This window comes from Echiichthys vipera (assembly GCF_963691815.1).
Source record: "Echiichthys vipera genome assembly, chromosome: 22".
NCBI classification, from domain to species: Eukaryota; Metazoa; Chordata; class Actinopteri; order Perciformes; family Trachinidae; genus Echiichthys; species Echiichthys vipera.
The window spans coordinates 21,060,694-21,077,837 of NC_139847.1; the positions used below are offsets into that span (position 1 = coordinate 21,060,694).

The following is a 17,144-nucleotide window of genomic DNA, read 5'->3' on the forward strand; positions in this document are numbered from 1 at the left end:
AGGACACACGTGTGATTTATGAAACATTCGTATCTGACCAATCTCAGCGTACGAATGAGCGGGCCTTGATAAATGCGGCGGCTGAATTCGATCGTCATTAACATGTTACGCCCTTAAATATTCCTGGTTCAGGGGCCTCGCCCACTGAGGTCAAACATGGAGAGAAGAAACACTGGTTAGAAAAGAAACTTTTCCGACACAGAGATCGGCATCCTGACATCTGACATGGAGCAAAATAAAGATGTGCTTTTTGGCAGTCTTAAGAGTGGAATAAAAGGGGCCCATAAAAATGCTGTATGGAAAAGAATAACGGAGGCAGTCAACCCAAAGCAGCACTCCACTGTGACCCGTGTGCGTGTGTGCGCACTGTTGAACCTGCGCTCCTGCTCTGTAGTGGGGTTTGCCAGCGGGGTTATTAGGTATTCCGTTAGAGGATAACCTTTGTCACCTAGAAGAACCATACCAAAATGTTAATCATCTGATACCTTGTTTAATTTAATGCAATTTATCAGGGGTAGCCACTTACCGAGGAGATGACTTTGGCTCTGCAGTGCACATTCCTGCAGCCGCGCGCCAACACATTCATTCATCCATTCATCCATTCATCCATTCATTCATTCATTCATTCATCTTCAACTTGTCCCTGTTGGGGTCGCGGGGGGCTGGAGCCGAGCTGTTTTGAAATATAAAAGAATCGCGTGTGTGTCCCCCCCCCCTGGCCACCTGGCCACCACGTTTAAAAGCGACAGCTTGGCATCACAGATCACCTGTACATTTATCGAGTGGTAGTTTTTGCGATTGATGAATGCATAATCATTCATGGATGGTGCCTTCAGACGCACACAAGTACAATCAATTGCTCCAGCCACAATTATTATTTTTTTAAATTTGTTTTAAGAATCCGTTTCGATCTGTTCTTAATATGTGACTGCTTATGCTTAATGACAGCTGAGGTTTGTTAATTATTTTCAGCCAGATTTTGCTGTGCTGCACCGCAAATACACAGGCTCAAATGTGCGTACCAGATCTCAGACCTGACGTGAGATTTGATCGTAGCTCCCGCTCATGTCCAAATTGATAAATGCTGAAGTTTGCGTGGAAATGGTCGTACGCACTTTTTTCTGCCGTACATTCGTTTGATAAATGAGGGCCAATGTGTTTTCAGGTTGTCCGTCCGTCCCATTCTTGTGAACGTAATATCTCAGGAACACCTTGAGGGATTTTCTTCAAATTGTAGCTCAAATGTCCACTTGGACTCAAGGATTAACTGATATAGATTTTGGAGGTCAAAGGGTGATATGATGACATTTTCTATCCAAAAGGTCAAAGGTAAACTTCACTCTGACATCATCATGTTTCATACCTGAACTGCTGACACTGATCTTGAAACTGTGCTGATTGTAGATATCTGAAGATGTGTGTGAAGCATCCAGGTTTAACAAAAAATATACTTTTATTAAATTCCTCCACTACATATTCTGGAGATCAAAAATGAAGAACACTTGATTTTTTTCTGATTTATTCTGAAATATTGTTATTTTTAACTGTTCAGAATTTGATAGAATATCCTCTGAGTATACCACTGCTTTAGTAGCATGTTTTTTTTAAACAACCATGGCACTTCAACAAAAACCTTTTATTTAGTGAAAAAAGCAGTGATCAGAATTAGAGAACAGTGTTGATTGTGTCAGAAGAGAAGATTTCAACAATGTTTTCTTCTCTAGGATTCAGAAATGAACAGGAAGTGTAGAGGCCGCAGCTTTGAATGACTTCAGCACATCTGCGCCCACAGGACATCACTAGTTTCTCACACTGCTCTGCTTTGATCTTGGTCCCTTCCGTCTCTTCCACAGTTCACTAACTGGAGTGGGTTTCTTACACAATACTTTGTTGCCAAGGATTTTCCAGAGATTCTCTATGGGGTTTAGATCTGGACTCTGGAAATTTCATTGTTTCAGTATTCTTAGCTTCAGCGAACTGCTTCACCTGTTTTACAGAGTGACAGGGGACAATGTCTTGCATGAAAATTGCAGCTGATTGGAGACAGTTGCAGTGGAGGTATTGCATGTTACTGAAGGAGGTTCACATAAACATTTGCATTCACCCTGTCATGTAGCTGTACAAGAGGCCCAACTCCTGCTGCAAAAAACACTTCAAATGTAACTGACTTCTTTACACACTTTGGGTTCAGTCTTTCCCCAGTCCTATGCCCAACATAATGTTTCCATCAGACCCAAATAAACTGAACGTCCTCTCATCACTGAAGTCACTCTGGACCAGTTCTCCTCTGTCTACACAACATGCTCCTCAGCAAAGGCAAGTCTAGCCTTTTTATTCTTTCTGCTGATGAGAGGTTTGGTCACTGCAGAGTCGGCTTTCAGTCCAAAAAGTCTAAACGATGACACTGTGTGCAGAGAGAGAGAGCAGTGAACTGGAGACCAACTCCAGCTGCAGTTTTGAACTGATTCCCCGTTGAGAGTCTTCTCATCATCCTGTCCTCTCGTGCACTTGTTTTACTTTGATGACTGGCCTTTTTGAGGGACTTAAATTAGTCTGTTTCCTTGTAAATTTTCAATCCTCTTGAAATCACAGATTGTGGACGCCCAACCTCTCTCTGATGGCTGAGAGGGTCATCCCTTTGGCCTTCATTTGGACAACCTGCTGTCTCTGGGTTTCAGTCTCCTTACAGCAGATCGCCATCTTGTAAAGTAACCAGGAGAGCTGCAGATAAATAGGGTGGGTTCAACAATTAAGTTAATTGTCACCAGGTGCAGATTAACACCAATAACTGGGAGAGATCTGAAAGGGTTCTCTAATTTTGATCACTACTTGTTTTTTTTCGCAAAAAAAAGGTTTTTGTTGAAGTGCCTTGGTTATTTAAAAAAACATGCTAGTACAGCAGTGGTATAGCCACAGCTGATATTCTATTGAATTCTGAACGACAAAAAATAACAACTACATTGCATTGCATCTGTAAACAACATTTACGTGTTTGGCTGGAATAAATCATCAATGGGCTCCTTCCCTTTGGATTGTATTTTTAAATCGACCTGAATGGAGCAGCTGGTACCGGGGCCAGTAGGTAAGTCTTTCAAAACACTCTTTTAATACACTCCGTGTTCACTAACTATGTTGTTGGTGCTTCGGTTAATGTGTCAGGACTCTTATCATGCTACTGCAGAGGTTTGGTGTTATTTGGAGCAGTATTAGTGGTTAAAAAAGACGTTTTAATGCGTCCAACTTGCCGCCCTGAGCTTATCCATGTTAGCCGTGGCAGGCTTTTTAAAAAACAAAACAAAACATATCTTTATTGGTTTTTGTATTTGTACAACAAAATCCAACCTTTTAAACATATGGCAACAATGGAAATAACAATGAAAATACCAACAACATAGAAAAGGCAAAGAAACGGAGCGTCCTGGTAAAGTAAACAAATAGAAAAGATAAATGAAACCAACATATAGTCAACAAATTACGAGCTATAAAAAAATACTCAAATAAAAAAAACTAAAAAAATCATCTAAAACAACAACAATAATAATCAATTAATATTAATAATGATATTCTTAATATAGGTTTCATGGTACACTCCCATCAACAAATTAAATGTTTTTATTAAATCACTGCCTCCTCCATATCTTCCACCCTTCAACAATTCCAGAAATATCTTCCAAATGTCATAAAAGTCAGAAGCCTTCTTTCTAACAATATAGGTCAGTTTCTCAAGAGCCAAACTCGATGTTAAGTTAGTCAACCAGTGGTTAAAGGGGGGCAACCAAGATACTTCCGACATAATGCAATACAGCATTTGGCCTGCAGTAAACAAAGGTCAACCATTTTTCTTTCTTTGCAAGATAAAAAACCTGAAGTCCTCTGGATATTGCTAAAATACAGAACTGAGGGCACAGACGTACAGGGGTAGTTGTGATTTGAGATATATACTTTAACACTGAGCTCCAAAATTTTTGAATGTCTTCACATGTGTCTGCGGTATATTAAACTTATCCTTTAACTCACTGAATGACAGAGTATAATCCTCATATACATCCTGCATTTCTACTATGCCCTTGTTCAGCCATGTTTTAAAACCCATGTCATTCTTTGCCGGGGTGAAGTGATCATTACCCCAACTAGGGGCGAGACAGGATAACCCTGGTGAGTCACCCAACACTTTTTGTACTACATGCCAAACAACAATAGTGTTTTTTACAAATGAATTAGTAGTACCTTTCTTTAATGTTTTAAAAGATGCCGAATATAGATAGCTTTTCAATGTCTAACCAGAGCATGAAAACATCCTTAGAAAACCAAAACATTGTGGCCCTCAATTGGGCAGCTCAATAATACCATTCTAGATTTGGCAGCTGAAGAAAGAGGTAGTGTTATCCATCTTGTGATCTCTTCTGTCACCTCATGTATCATGGGCTCATAATTGGCTGAGCTAAGATTACTTATCTTTAGGGTTATTTTGATGCCCAAATACTTAAAACCCTCTGTGGCATTAACAAGTGTATGAGATACTAATGTTTTTTTCCTCTCATTTCCATTTAAAAACATAATAGAGGACTTTCTTTGTTCACTTTAAACCCAGAGATACTCCCAAATTGATTAAACAACGCTAAGAGCGATGGTATCGTTTCTGCAAGTTGTGATAAGAACACAATAGTATCATCAGCGTACATTGCTGTATTGTGTTCCAAGTCCCCAATCTTAATACCATAAATTAAGGGGTATGATCTGATAGCTATCGCTAATGGTTCCATGGCTATTACAAAAAGATGAAGGTGAAATTGGTGACCCTTGCCTCGTGCCTTGAAATAACTCAATAAGCTGAGAAATTAGATTATTAGTAGATACCATTGCAGAAGAATCAACAAATAAAATTTCGACCCATCTACGAAAGTATTCACCAAATCCAACCGTCTAAGCAATTCGAGTAGATAGTGCCATTCAACTTGGTCGAATGACTTTTCGGCATCGAGTGATAGTATTGCAGTGTCAGGGAACTCTGCACATTCGTGAATTATGTTAAGAACTCTCCTCACATTGTGGAACCCCTGCCGCTTTTGCACAAAACCATCCTGGTCTCCATGTATAATGGCTGGTAGAATCTTATCTAGCTTCATGGCTAGAACCTTAGCTATAATCTTTGCATCTGAATTTGAAAGTGATATGGGTCTATAAGAACCACGTTCGGTTGACACTTTGCCTGGTTTTAAGATAAGAACGATCAGAGCACTGCGCAACGAAACGGGAAGGCAACCTGTTTTAAAGGATTCCATATAAACATCTAATAATGGGGCTATTCATTTTGCTTTATAAAATGTTTAAATATCTATCGGAAGCCCATCTGGACGCGAAGCTTTATCTCCTTTTAAGCTTGTAATGGCGTTGTTGATGTCATTCAAATTTTATTCTCTCTCTAGTTCAGTTTTTGTACCCTCAGAAAAACGGGGAATGACCAGGAAATTGTTTTGGTTTACCAGGTCATGCGGGCTGTCAGAATTATAAAGAATCTTTTTAATAGGAGACAAAGGTGGTATTCACTTGTGGGATCTGTAGTTAATCATCCCTGTTTATTCCTAATTATATTGATGACTCTGTCAGATCAAGTTTCAAGTTCAAGTTTCTTTTTCTGCCAAGCTAGCAGCTTACCCGGCTTTTTGCCCTGATCATAAAACGTTTGTTTCAGTCTTATTATACCATCCTCAGCCTTAAGCATGGAGAGCTCCTCGTATCTTGCTCTAAGGGTCAGTAATTCCTGTTCTTTGTGTGTTAAATCATCTATGCTAACCTCTCTCTAATGCTCTAATTTTAATGTCTAATTCATTCATAGTCTGTTTGAATTTGTTAAATTTAGAACTGGTGAAGCTTATTATTTGTCCTCTAATATATGCTTTAAAAGCTTCCCATCTAATGGCTGCATTTGTTTCATTCGCATTTATAGAGAAGTAGAGATCAATATGTTCTCCTACAAATTTTATAAAGTGAGAATCTTGTAACCATTTAAGATGTAATAGCCAATTGGCAGAATGTCTATACAATTGTCCGACGTTGTAAAATAGTGAGGTTAGGGCATGATCAGATAAAACAATACTATCATATACACAATTAGTTACACTGGGTAGCAGAGACGAGAAAATTTGAAAATAATCTATTCGGGAATGGGTTTTAAATACTACTAAGTAGCATGAGAATTCCCTTTTATTGGGGTTTTGAGTTCTCCAAGGATCACAGAGATTCAAGTCTTTCATATGTTGTTGAATTTTCTTTCAATTAAATTTTTCAATTTTATTTATATTGATAAATCATAACAAAAGTTATCTCAGACACTTTACAGAGTAGATATAGACCACACTCTATGACTTATTTATGATTTACATAGCCCCAACAATTCCTCCATAGAGTACAGTGGCAGCGAAAACCTTCCCTATAACAGGTATGAAAGGCGGACAGACCCAGCTCTATGGAGGACAGCCATCTTTCTTGACAAAATCAGCTTAAAAATAACAACACAGCTAAGGGTTGTAAGCCTTAGCTGTAAGCTTTAGAAAGAGGAAAGTTTTGAGTGTACTCTTAAATATGGGGACAGTGTCTGCCTCCATGATAACACTTGGGAGTCGGTTCCATAGGAGAGGAGCTTGGTAGCTGAAGGCTCTGCCTCCCATTCTACTTTTGGAAACTCTAGGAACGACAAGTAGCCCTGCATTCTTAGAGCGCAGCAATCTAGTCGGATAATATGGTACTATGAGCTCTTTAAGATACGACGTAGCCTGACCAATAAGAGCTTTGTAGGTAAGAAGAAGGATTTTAAATTCTATTCTAGATTTTACAGGTAGCCAGTGCAAAGAAGCTAATACAGGAGAAATATGTTCTCTTCGATTTGTTTTAGTCAGTACTCTTAACAGACTTAGCAGCCTGATAATAAGGAGTTGCAATAGTCCAGCCTAGAAGTAACAAATGCATGGAATAGTCCTTGTCGTTAGTTTTATGGGAGAATCGAAGGACATATCCTGATCAAAAATAACACAGAGATTCCTTACTGTGGTGCTGGAGGACAACACAACATCATCCAGAGTAACAATATCTTTAGCTATTGGGTTTCGGAGGCCTTCAGGGCCAAGTACAATAACTTCAGTTTTATCTGAGTTTAACATTAAAAAATTGCAGGTTATCCTGCTTTTTTTCTCCTTAATGTATATTTGAAGTTTAGGTAACTGATCGGTTTCTTCTGGTTTGATCGACAAATATAATTGTGTATCACCAGCATAACAATAACATTTTATGGAGTGCTTCCTTATAATATTTCCTAAGGGAAGCATATATAAGGTGAATAGAATCAGTCCAAGGACAGAAAAATTGGGTCATCATCATTGGGACCATATACATTAACAGAATTAATATTTTCTCTCAAGAGAGTTCCTTGTACCACCAAAAATCTACCAGTTTTATCATAAATAGTATTGTTTATTTGGAAAGGCACCAAATTATGAATTTACACCATAACCCCTCTTGAATGAGAAGGGAAACAGGATGCTTCTACTTTGGCTGGCCACCTCCTAAGTACTTTCACCAAGTCCTCTCTGAGTAAATGAGTCTCCTGAATAAACACTATTGAGGAATTAAGTTGTTTAAGCCTGGTAATCACCTGTTTTAATTAAGTTAACTTTACCATCCCTCTAACATTCCATGAAGTAAATTTAAAATTCTTATTTGCCGTTATCTAATCTTAATAAAACACCAGATTTTGCAGCATAGCATTATCTTTCAGTTGTTGGTAAACCCGATGAGTATCTCTATGTGACATTTTGGGAGTGTGCCAGTAAAATACCACATGAAGTAATGAAATTTAAAAAAACCCTCAAACAAACAAACAAACAAAAAAGCTTGGAGCCGCCAACCCAAACAGAACAGCCCCTTGCCTTTCCCCATCCTCAGCCTGACCTTGATGTGCAGTTAAGTGCACACACTGATCCAGTGTAATAAAGGGAGCAGTTAGACCAAACTGGGCAGTCATTATGATATATCAAACAGAACCAACAGGACAATGTCAGTGTCCCCTGGCAAAAGGTATATATGAAATATTCATCATCTTGCATCTTAACTCTCATCTGGGAAAGCTGACAGTATACTGAGTATCCTGTTTCAACATGTGAAAGAGGCTACTCATTGTAAAGGACACACCCTGGACCTGATTATCACAAAAGGTCTCAATGTTTCTGATGTTCTTGTGACTGATCTTTCATTGTCTGATCACTTCTGTGTTTTCTTTAATATTTCTTTAATTCCGGAGACAGAATCAAAGAATGTCAAAAAGCGCTACATCAATGAACATGCTAATGTACTCTTTAAAAATGCCATCTCCTCGCTACCACCTCTAAACCCATGCCATGCTGATGATCTTGTAAACAACTTTAATTCCAAAATTGTGAATATCATAGATGTCATTGCACCGGTTACAGTTAAAACGATTTCTGGTAAGCAAAAGGCACCCTGGAGAAAAGCTGCTGTTGTAACAGCTCAGAGAAGAGAGTGCAGGAAGGCTGAACGAATCTGGCGAAATACAAAACTTCATATTCACCATGACATCTATAAAGAGAGGCTCCAGGCCTACAATTTAGTCTTAAAATGTGCTAGAGAAACATTCTTCTCCAATATCAAAAACAGCAACACTAATAGGGCCAAAACCCTATTCGCAACTGTCGACAGACTGACCAACCGCCCAACACAAATACCAGCCAAACTCCATTCCACAAAGAAATGCAATGAGTTTGCAATTCTTTTATACTGATAAAATTGAAGGCATCAGACGTGCCATCAATATCTCAAACAAAAAAGTTGGATCACCACCCCGTTTAGGCCAAAATAACACAGCAATGATGGCAAGCTTTAATGCCATAGACTCTAAAACTCTAGTGGAAACAGTGACCGATCTAAAGCCAACCACCTGCTGTCTCGATGCTTTACCTACCAACTTCTTTAAGAATGTTTTTGACTGCCTATCAACAGACGTATTGCAAATAGTTAATAACTCTATTCAATCGGGCAATTTCCCAAAGGCCTTCAAAACTGCAGTCATTAAACCTCTTCTAAAAAAGCGCAGCCTAGATGCCTCTATTATCAACAACTACAGACCAATTTCAAATCTACCATTCATAAGTAAAATAATTGAGAAAGTTGTACTCCAACAACTAAATCACTTCTTGGCTTCTACTGGCTGCCACAACAACCTCCAGTTAGGATTTAGACCTTTTCATAGCACCGAGACGGCCCTTATTAAAGTTATAAATGACATCCGTCTTAACACAGACTCTGGCAAAACTTCAGTACTAATGCTATTGGACCTCAGTGCTGCATTTGACACTGTCGACCACTTAATACTTTTGGACAGGTAGAAAACTGGGTGGGGCTCTCAGGCACAGTCCTAAACTGGTTCAAGTCATATCTACAAGATAGGAACTATTTTGTTTCCATTGGCGACTTTGTATCAGAACAAACCAACGTAACGTGTGGAGTCCCCCAAGGTTCAATCTTGGGGCCGACTTTATTTAACATCTATATGCTCCCACTAGGACAAATCATGCAAAATAATAACATTGACCACCATTGCTATGCCGATGACACCCAAATCTATTTAGCGCTATCACCAAATGACTATCGCCCCATAGATCTACTGTGCCAGTGCAATGAGCAAGTCAAACACTGGATGTGCCAAAATTTCCTTCGACTAAATGAGGATAAAACTGAGATAATTGTTTTTGGTGCTAAGAAAGAAAGGTTTAAAGTCATCCAACACCTTCAATCACTGTCCCTGAAAACCTCAAATAAAGCCAGAAATCTTGGGGTTATTATGGATTCTGATTTACATTTCGACAGTCACATCAAATCAGTCACAAAATCGGCCTACTATCACCTTAAAAATGTAACAAGACTTAGAGGGCTCATGTCAGCTCAAGACTTAGAAAAACTTGTCCATGCCTTTATAACCAGTAGGCTAGACTACTGTAACGGTCTCCTTGCAGGTCTTCCCAAAAAAACTGTCAGGCAGCTACAGCTTGTTCAGAACGCTGCTGCTAGAGTTCTAACAAAGACCAAGAAATGTGAGCACATTACACCAATTCTTAAATCATTACACTGGCTTCCTGTACGTCAGAGAATTGATTTCAAAATCCTCCTTCTCACATATAAATCACTACATAGTCTAGGGCCGAAGTATATCACTGATATGCTCCCACTACATAAGCCTTCTAGATCACTAAGATCCTCTGAGACCAATCTGTTAGTGGTTCGCAGAGTAAACTCAAATCAAGGGAAAGCATCTTTCAGTCATTATGCAACAAACAGCTGGAATAAACTTCCTGAAGATTTGAGACTTTCACCCACTCTGACCACTTTTAAAACTAGACTGAAAACTTTTATGTTCACCTTAGCTTTCTGCTAAATCTTTGCACTTTTAACGTCCGCACTGTTTTGATTATTGTCTATGTTTTTATTCTCTTTGTCTTTCTGTAATGCATTTGAATTCATGACATGTTGTGCTGTGAAGCACTTTGAGTCTGCCTTGTGTATGAAAAGTGCTATACAAATAAAGCTGCCTTGCCTTGCTCTGAATTAATTGTGTCTTCTACGGTGCTAATGCGTATTTCTGCTTCATCCATGCGTGCAGAAAAGTCCTGCCATCTCTCTTAACGTCTTGAATCTTTCAGGACCACATCAAACTTTGTGGAAAAGTAATTTTTGATCCCGTCGAGTATCTGAATGACATCCATGTGACATCCATGTTTTGGGCCGATCTAGTGACCACGTTGTCCCCACGAGGCACGGGGCTAGCATCACGCTCTGGGTTAGCTAGACTGTTAGCATCCGAGATAAATAAAGCAAATAAAGGAAAAATTACAGGATTTTACTAGTATGTCGCGAGTCCACAAAAAGACGCGTTCTCAGTTTAGCACCAAAGCCTTGCCCCCTCAATGGCTTGTTTGATGACCCAATTTGCCTAAAAAGACCCTGGGATGATTTTACACCGAAATTTCACTTCAGGTTTTCAAACCAGCTGTCAATACCATACTGTAATATGGACTCTATTGTTGCCCTGTAAAAGATTAACATAATGTTTCTACTGACACCAAACAGTCCTAATCTTCGCAGGAAATTGAGGCACTGATGGATTGCCACCTGTGTCTGCCATGTGAGGTTGTTGTTCATATGCACTCCCTAGTATTTATATAACGTAACCTGTTTAATGTTTTGACCATGCACAGAACTCTGGTCTCCAATTGATCTGGGATCTAGTAGCATCTCAACAGTTTTGTTAGTATTAATGTGCAGCTGATGAACATAAATTCAGTTGGAATTATTTGTTAGCAACCCGAGGATAACAGTATCATTAAAAAGTATTACAACATATTGGTTTGGCTTGGAACTGACACAGTCATTTGTATAAAGGGTAAACAAAAAGGGTGATTTGATGAACCCCGAACTGACGCACCCCTAGGGTGCCCAGTGCTGCTTACTGCAGAATTGCAGTTGTTTGACCTTTATTTACAGATGAGAAAATGTTTTCATAGATGTCTACGTTCGTCTACTAAAAAGTGCATTAAAATACAAACATGCCCTCAATGCTTGTATCCCAAATTCTGCAAAACTATAAATGTTATACGCTTTTTAACAAGATATGTTTATGGGTGTCACTTAATCTCATCTCATCTTCAACCGCTTATCCGGGGTCGGGTCGCAGGGGCAGCAGCTTTAGCAGAGGACCCCAAACTTCCCTTTCCCGGGCCACATTAACCAGCTCCAACTGGGGGATCCCAAAGGCGTTCCCAGGCCAGTGTGGAGATGTAATCTCTCCACCTAGTCCTGGGTCTTCCCCGAGGCCTCCTCCCAGCTGGACGTGCCTAGAATAACTCCCTAGGGAGGCGCCCAGGGGGCATCCTTACTAGATGCCCGAACCACCTCAACTGGCTCTTTTCAATGTAAAGGAGCAGCTGCTCTACTCTGGCTAACTTCTCACCCTATCTCTAAGGGAGACTCCAGCCACCCTCCTGACAAAACCCATTTTGCCTTTTCCCTCAGCTCTCTTTTCGTCACAACGGTGCGGTAGAGCGACTGCAACACCGCCCCCCCCTGCTCCGATTCTCCGGCCAAACTCACGCTCCATCGTCCCCTCACTCGTGAACATGACCCCGAGGTGCTTGAAGTCCTTCACCTTGAGTAAGGACCCATTCCCTACCTGGAGTAAGCAATCCACAGGTTTCCTGCTGAGAGCCATGGCCTCAGATTTAGAGGTGCTGATCCTCATCCCAGCCGTTTCACACTCGGCTGCGAACCGATCCAGTGAGTGCTGAAGGTCAATGACCGATGATGTCATCAGGACCACATCATCAAAAACAAGATCCTCAGCCCACCGAACTGCAACCCCTCCCCACCACGGCTACGCCTCGATATTCTGTCCATTGATGTGGTTTCTAAAGATGCAACAGTTGAGGTGCACCTTAGGTCAACTCAAGCCCTACAAGCTTGACAGGAACAAGCAATAATAGTGACAAGAACTGGAGACTTTTAAAATATATTCATTATCAATCTTTTGACCTTTCATGTAACATAACTGAATTCAGGGAATTTGGATTGAGAACATTCATTCATTCATTCATCTTCAACCGCTTATCCCGGGGTCGGGGTCGCGGGGGTGCTGGAGCCGATCCCAGCTGACATCGGGCGTGAGGCGGGGTACACCCTGGACAGGACGCCAGTCTATCACAGGGCACATAGAGACAAACAGAGACAGACAACCATTCACACCTACGGGCAATTTTAGAGTCATCAATTAACACGTGCATGTCATGACTATGGGAGGAAACCGGAGAACCCGGAGGAAACCCACGCAGACACGGGGAGAACATGCAAACTCCGCACAGAAAGGCCCAGGCCGGGATGCAAACCTGTAACCTTCTTGCTTCTTGCTTGCTTCTTGCTAACCACTACACCACCGTGTAAGTTGACTAAATATGAGTTAAAGTCACATGGATATTTGATCATAGGACTATGGCTAAATTAAACAATAACTGACACACAGTGCATGGTGTACATGTACTTTACATGGAGCATGTCCAGTAGATACCATAATTCAGCTTTTAGTAATAGGACATTGCCACAATGTCCTTGTCCTCTCTGCTGACATGGATCCATTAATTCTTCTCATGTAATAACAGAAGGGTAACGTCTTACTGCAAAGTGACCATTTCTACATAAGATGACTTATCTTATATGGAAAATGTTAAGTCAGCAATTTAAATCTTCTTTTGCCTTTAGCCAATGAGCAGTAGGACAAAAAACTTGGCCATAATACTTTTTACAGGCCATAATAATGGATGTATATCCCTTATCAATACGTTTGTGTGAATAATAGATTTAGGGCCCTATTTAGATGATCTATGGCCCTTATTCATCACATATTGGCCCCCATTTATCAATCTTGCGTGAAAACGGGCGCAGATCTGAGCGCAGAATTGGTCGTACGACAGGACACGTGTGATTTATGAAACATTCATATCTGACCAATCTCAGCATACGAATGAGCGGGCCTTGATAAATGCGGCGGCTGAATTCGATTGTCATTAACATGTTACGGGCCTCGCCCACTGAGGTCAAACATGGAGAGAAGAAACACAGAGATCGGCATCCTGACATCCGAGATGGAGCAAAATAAAGATGTGCTTTTGGCAGTCTTAAGAGTGGAATAAAAGGGCCCCATAAAAACGCTATTTGGAAAATAATAACGGAGGCAGTCAACCCAAAGCAGCGCTCCACTGTGACCCGTGTGCGTGTGTGCACACTGTTGAACCTGCACTCCTGCTCTGTAGCAGGGTTTGCCAGCGGGGATATTAGGTATTCCGTTAGAGGATAACCTTTGTCACCTAGAAGAACCATACCAAAATGTTAATCATCTGATACTTTGTTTGATTTAATGCAATTTATCGAGGGTAGCCACTTACCGAGGAGATGTCTTTTACTCTGCAGTGTGCCTTCCTGCAGACGCGCGCCATTACAGCTGTTTTGAAATATAAAAGAATCGTGTGTGTGTGTCCCCTGGCCACCTGGCCGCCACGTTTAAAAGCGATAGCTTGGCATTACAAATCACATGTACATTTATCGAGTGGTAGTTTTTGCGATTGATGAATGCGTAATCATTCATGGATGGTGCCTTCAGACGCACATGAGGACAATCAATTGCTCCAACCAAAATTTTTATTTTTCTTATTAGTTTTAAGAATCCGTTTTGATCTGTTCTTAATATGTGACTGCTTATGCTTAATGAAAGCTGAGGTTTGTTCATTATTTTCAGCCAGATTTTGCTGTGCTGCACCGCAAATCCACAGGCTGAAATTTGCGTACACGATCTCAGACCTGACGTGAGATTTGATCGTAGCTCCCGCTCACGTCCAAATTGATAAATGCCGAAGTTTGCGTTGAAATGGTCGTGCGCACGTTTTTCTGCCGTACGTTGTATTAATTAATGAATGTGTGCGCGCGACTGCAGCAAGACGCACTGGAGAGCCAAAGTCATCTCCTCGGTAAGTAGCTACCCTGGATAAATTGCATTAAATCAAACAAGGTATCAGATGATTAACATTTTGATATGGTTCTTCTAGGTGACCAAGGTTATCCCCTAACGGAATACCTAACCCCGCTGGCAAACCCCACTACAGAGCAGGAGCGCAGGTTCAGCAGTGCGCACACATGCACATGGGTCACAGTAGAGCGCTGCTTCGGGTTGACTGCCTCCGTTATTCTATTCGATACAGCGTTTTTATGGGCCCCCTTTATTCCACTCTTACAACTGCCAAAAAGCACATCTTTATTTTGCTCCATCTCGGATGTCAGGATGCCGATCTCTGTGTCGGAAAAGTTTCTTTTCTTACCAGTGTTTCTTCTCTCCGTGTTTGACCTCAGTGGGCGAGGCCTCCGAACCAGGAATATTTAAGGGCGTAACATATTAATGACGATCGAATTCAGCCGCCGCATTTATCAAGGCCCACTCATTCGTACGCTGAGATTGGTCAGATACGAATGTTTCATAAATCACACGTGGGTCCTTGTCATACGACTAATTCTGCGCTCAGATCTGCGCCCGTTTTCACGCAAGATTGATAAATGAGGCCCATTATGGAGAAGCGTGGTGTCATAGGAGTTGCTATCTTAATTGCACTTTAAAAACACTCTTTTGATCAACTCCGGGTTTGCTAACTATACAATGTTGGTGCTTTGTTTTCTGTGTAAGGACTCTTATATTACTTCCGAGGTTTGGTGTTATTTTTAGCAGTATTAGTGGTTAAAAAAGACGTTTGAATGCCTTCACCGTACTGCCCCAAGCTAATCACTGTTAGCCACAACTGGCTGTTAGCGACTGTTAGAGACTCTCTGGGATATCTCCGTTAATAGTTCATACCCAAAAAAAATGTCTCTTTAGTTTATTTAATGTATGCAGTTGTCGAAAAAGACCATGGGATGATTTTACACCAGAATTTCACTTTAAGCACATTAGGAGTCCGCTGGTGCACGGGATGTTAACCTGTTTTTCAGGGGCATATTTTATAGCTTGTTCCACACATTCTACAAATAAGTTTAGACAAAAAGCGTCAATGCGACAGGATAGTCTGCCGCTCACGTGCTGGTAGGGCACGGTGCTACTGTTCCTCATGCGTAAATGCACACCGCGGAGCAGCAGAGGACAGCAGGTCCGCTCTGGTCACATTTTGGAGACTTTAATTAAAATTCTTCATTAATGATGTGAAGATGATTTATTTTATATGTTTTTTAAATAGCTTGTGTGGGCCAACCTAATGTTACAAAAATGTGGTTCAAGAAGGAGGCTTGATTATTTTTTCAGAGGTTAATGTGCAAAGGAGAAACACAAAGCCAGTGTTAACATTTGTAGTTCAGCTTCCAGATCGTAGCGGAGAAGAACACGGGAGACTTTGTTTTGCCTCCTGGGCAGTAATTGATGCTCGCTTTGGGGTTACGTTGTCATGTACTACAATTACTACTACTGCCAACCTCTTCTCACCTGTCTGCTACACGCTTCCATTATCACACTCTCTCTCTCAATCCACCACACACTCGCTACTTACACTACCCAGTACCATGTTTCCATCCAAACATTTTTATGTGAATGATCTAATTATAGAATAGAGGACAACTCCAACATAGCTTTCACTAGATCTGTAAAACACACTGATGCACCTGTAGGAAGACTCAGGAGTTAGTTATCAGCACCACTCTGTCATCATCTTGCTTTGGAAAGCAACAAATCGAGTTTGATGGAGGTTACCTAAAATAATTACAATAATCCTGACACAGATGAATTGATATTCATTTTCTTATCTCACTCACTTATTCACTTTAAAAATTGATCAACAGTACAAATATCCACATTGACTGTGTTCTGAGTGGTTCTTGATATTCTCTGTGCTGTGTTTCTGACAGGAATGTCCAGGGACTGGTAAAGGTCATTGGACGGCTGCTACAGATGCAGGCAGACCAGAGGGACAGAGAAACACACTTCACCTGTCCTTACTCCATCAGGTCAGTCTGTGGTTCAACACTCTCGCACAGATAAAGTTCACCACTTTTGTTACGTCAATCAGATGATTAATTTTTCATTCATTCAATGGATTTGCAAGGCACCTCTTGGTGTATTATGCAGTGAAGGAAAATTAGCTTCTGGTCTGGATTAAGTTCCTCTTTATCCTGAATCCCTTTTAAACGTCCAACATTTTTCCTGGTCAAATTTGGACACCCATCATTGTAACGGTGACTAATTTCCCCCAGGACAGTCCCATCGTTTCAATGCATCAATGAAGTTTAAGTCTTTACCTGTTGTGGTGCCTTTAATTGACTGCACTGAAGCCAGTTCCTCCGAAATGTTTTGTCAATGTCATTTGTTATCACTCTAATGAATAAAAGCAGCTAAGCTGTGTCCCTTGGGTCACAGCTCTCATCCAGGCCCAGAAAAAAGTTAGTCATCTTGTCCACTTTGACTTTCACTTTCACGTCCACTTCAAGTCCTCTACCCGCCTCGTCACTGTCCGCCGCGAAATGTACCTTTTCAAACGTCTCCTTGTCAGGGCAGATGATGGCAGCAG

General features: G+C 40.8%; 1 protein-coding gene across 1 annotated transcript in view; it reads left to right on the forward strand.

Moving 5' to 3' along the window:
• focad (focadhesin) overlaps nt 1-17,144 on the forward strand; it is a 113,701-nt gene that overhangs the window by 16,396 nt on the left and 80,161 nt on the right. The window contains exon 5 of the mRNA XM_083937438.1: nt 16,486-16,584. Coding sequence (XP_083793564.1) covers nt 16,486-16,584 — 99 coding nt within the window. The remainder of the gene's footprint in view (nt 1-16,485; nt 16,585-17,144) is intronic.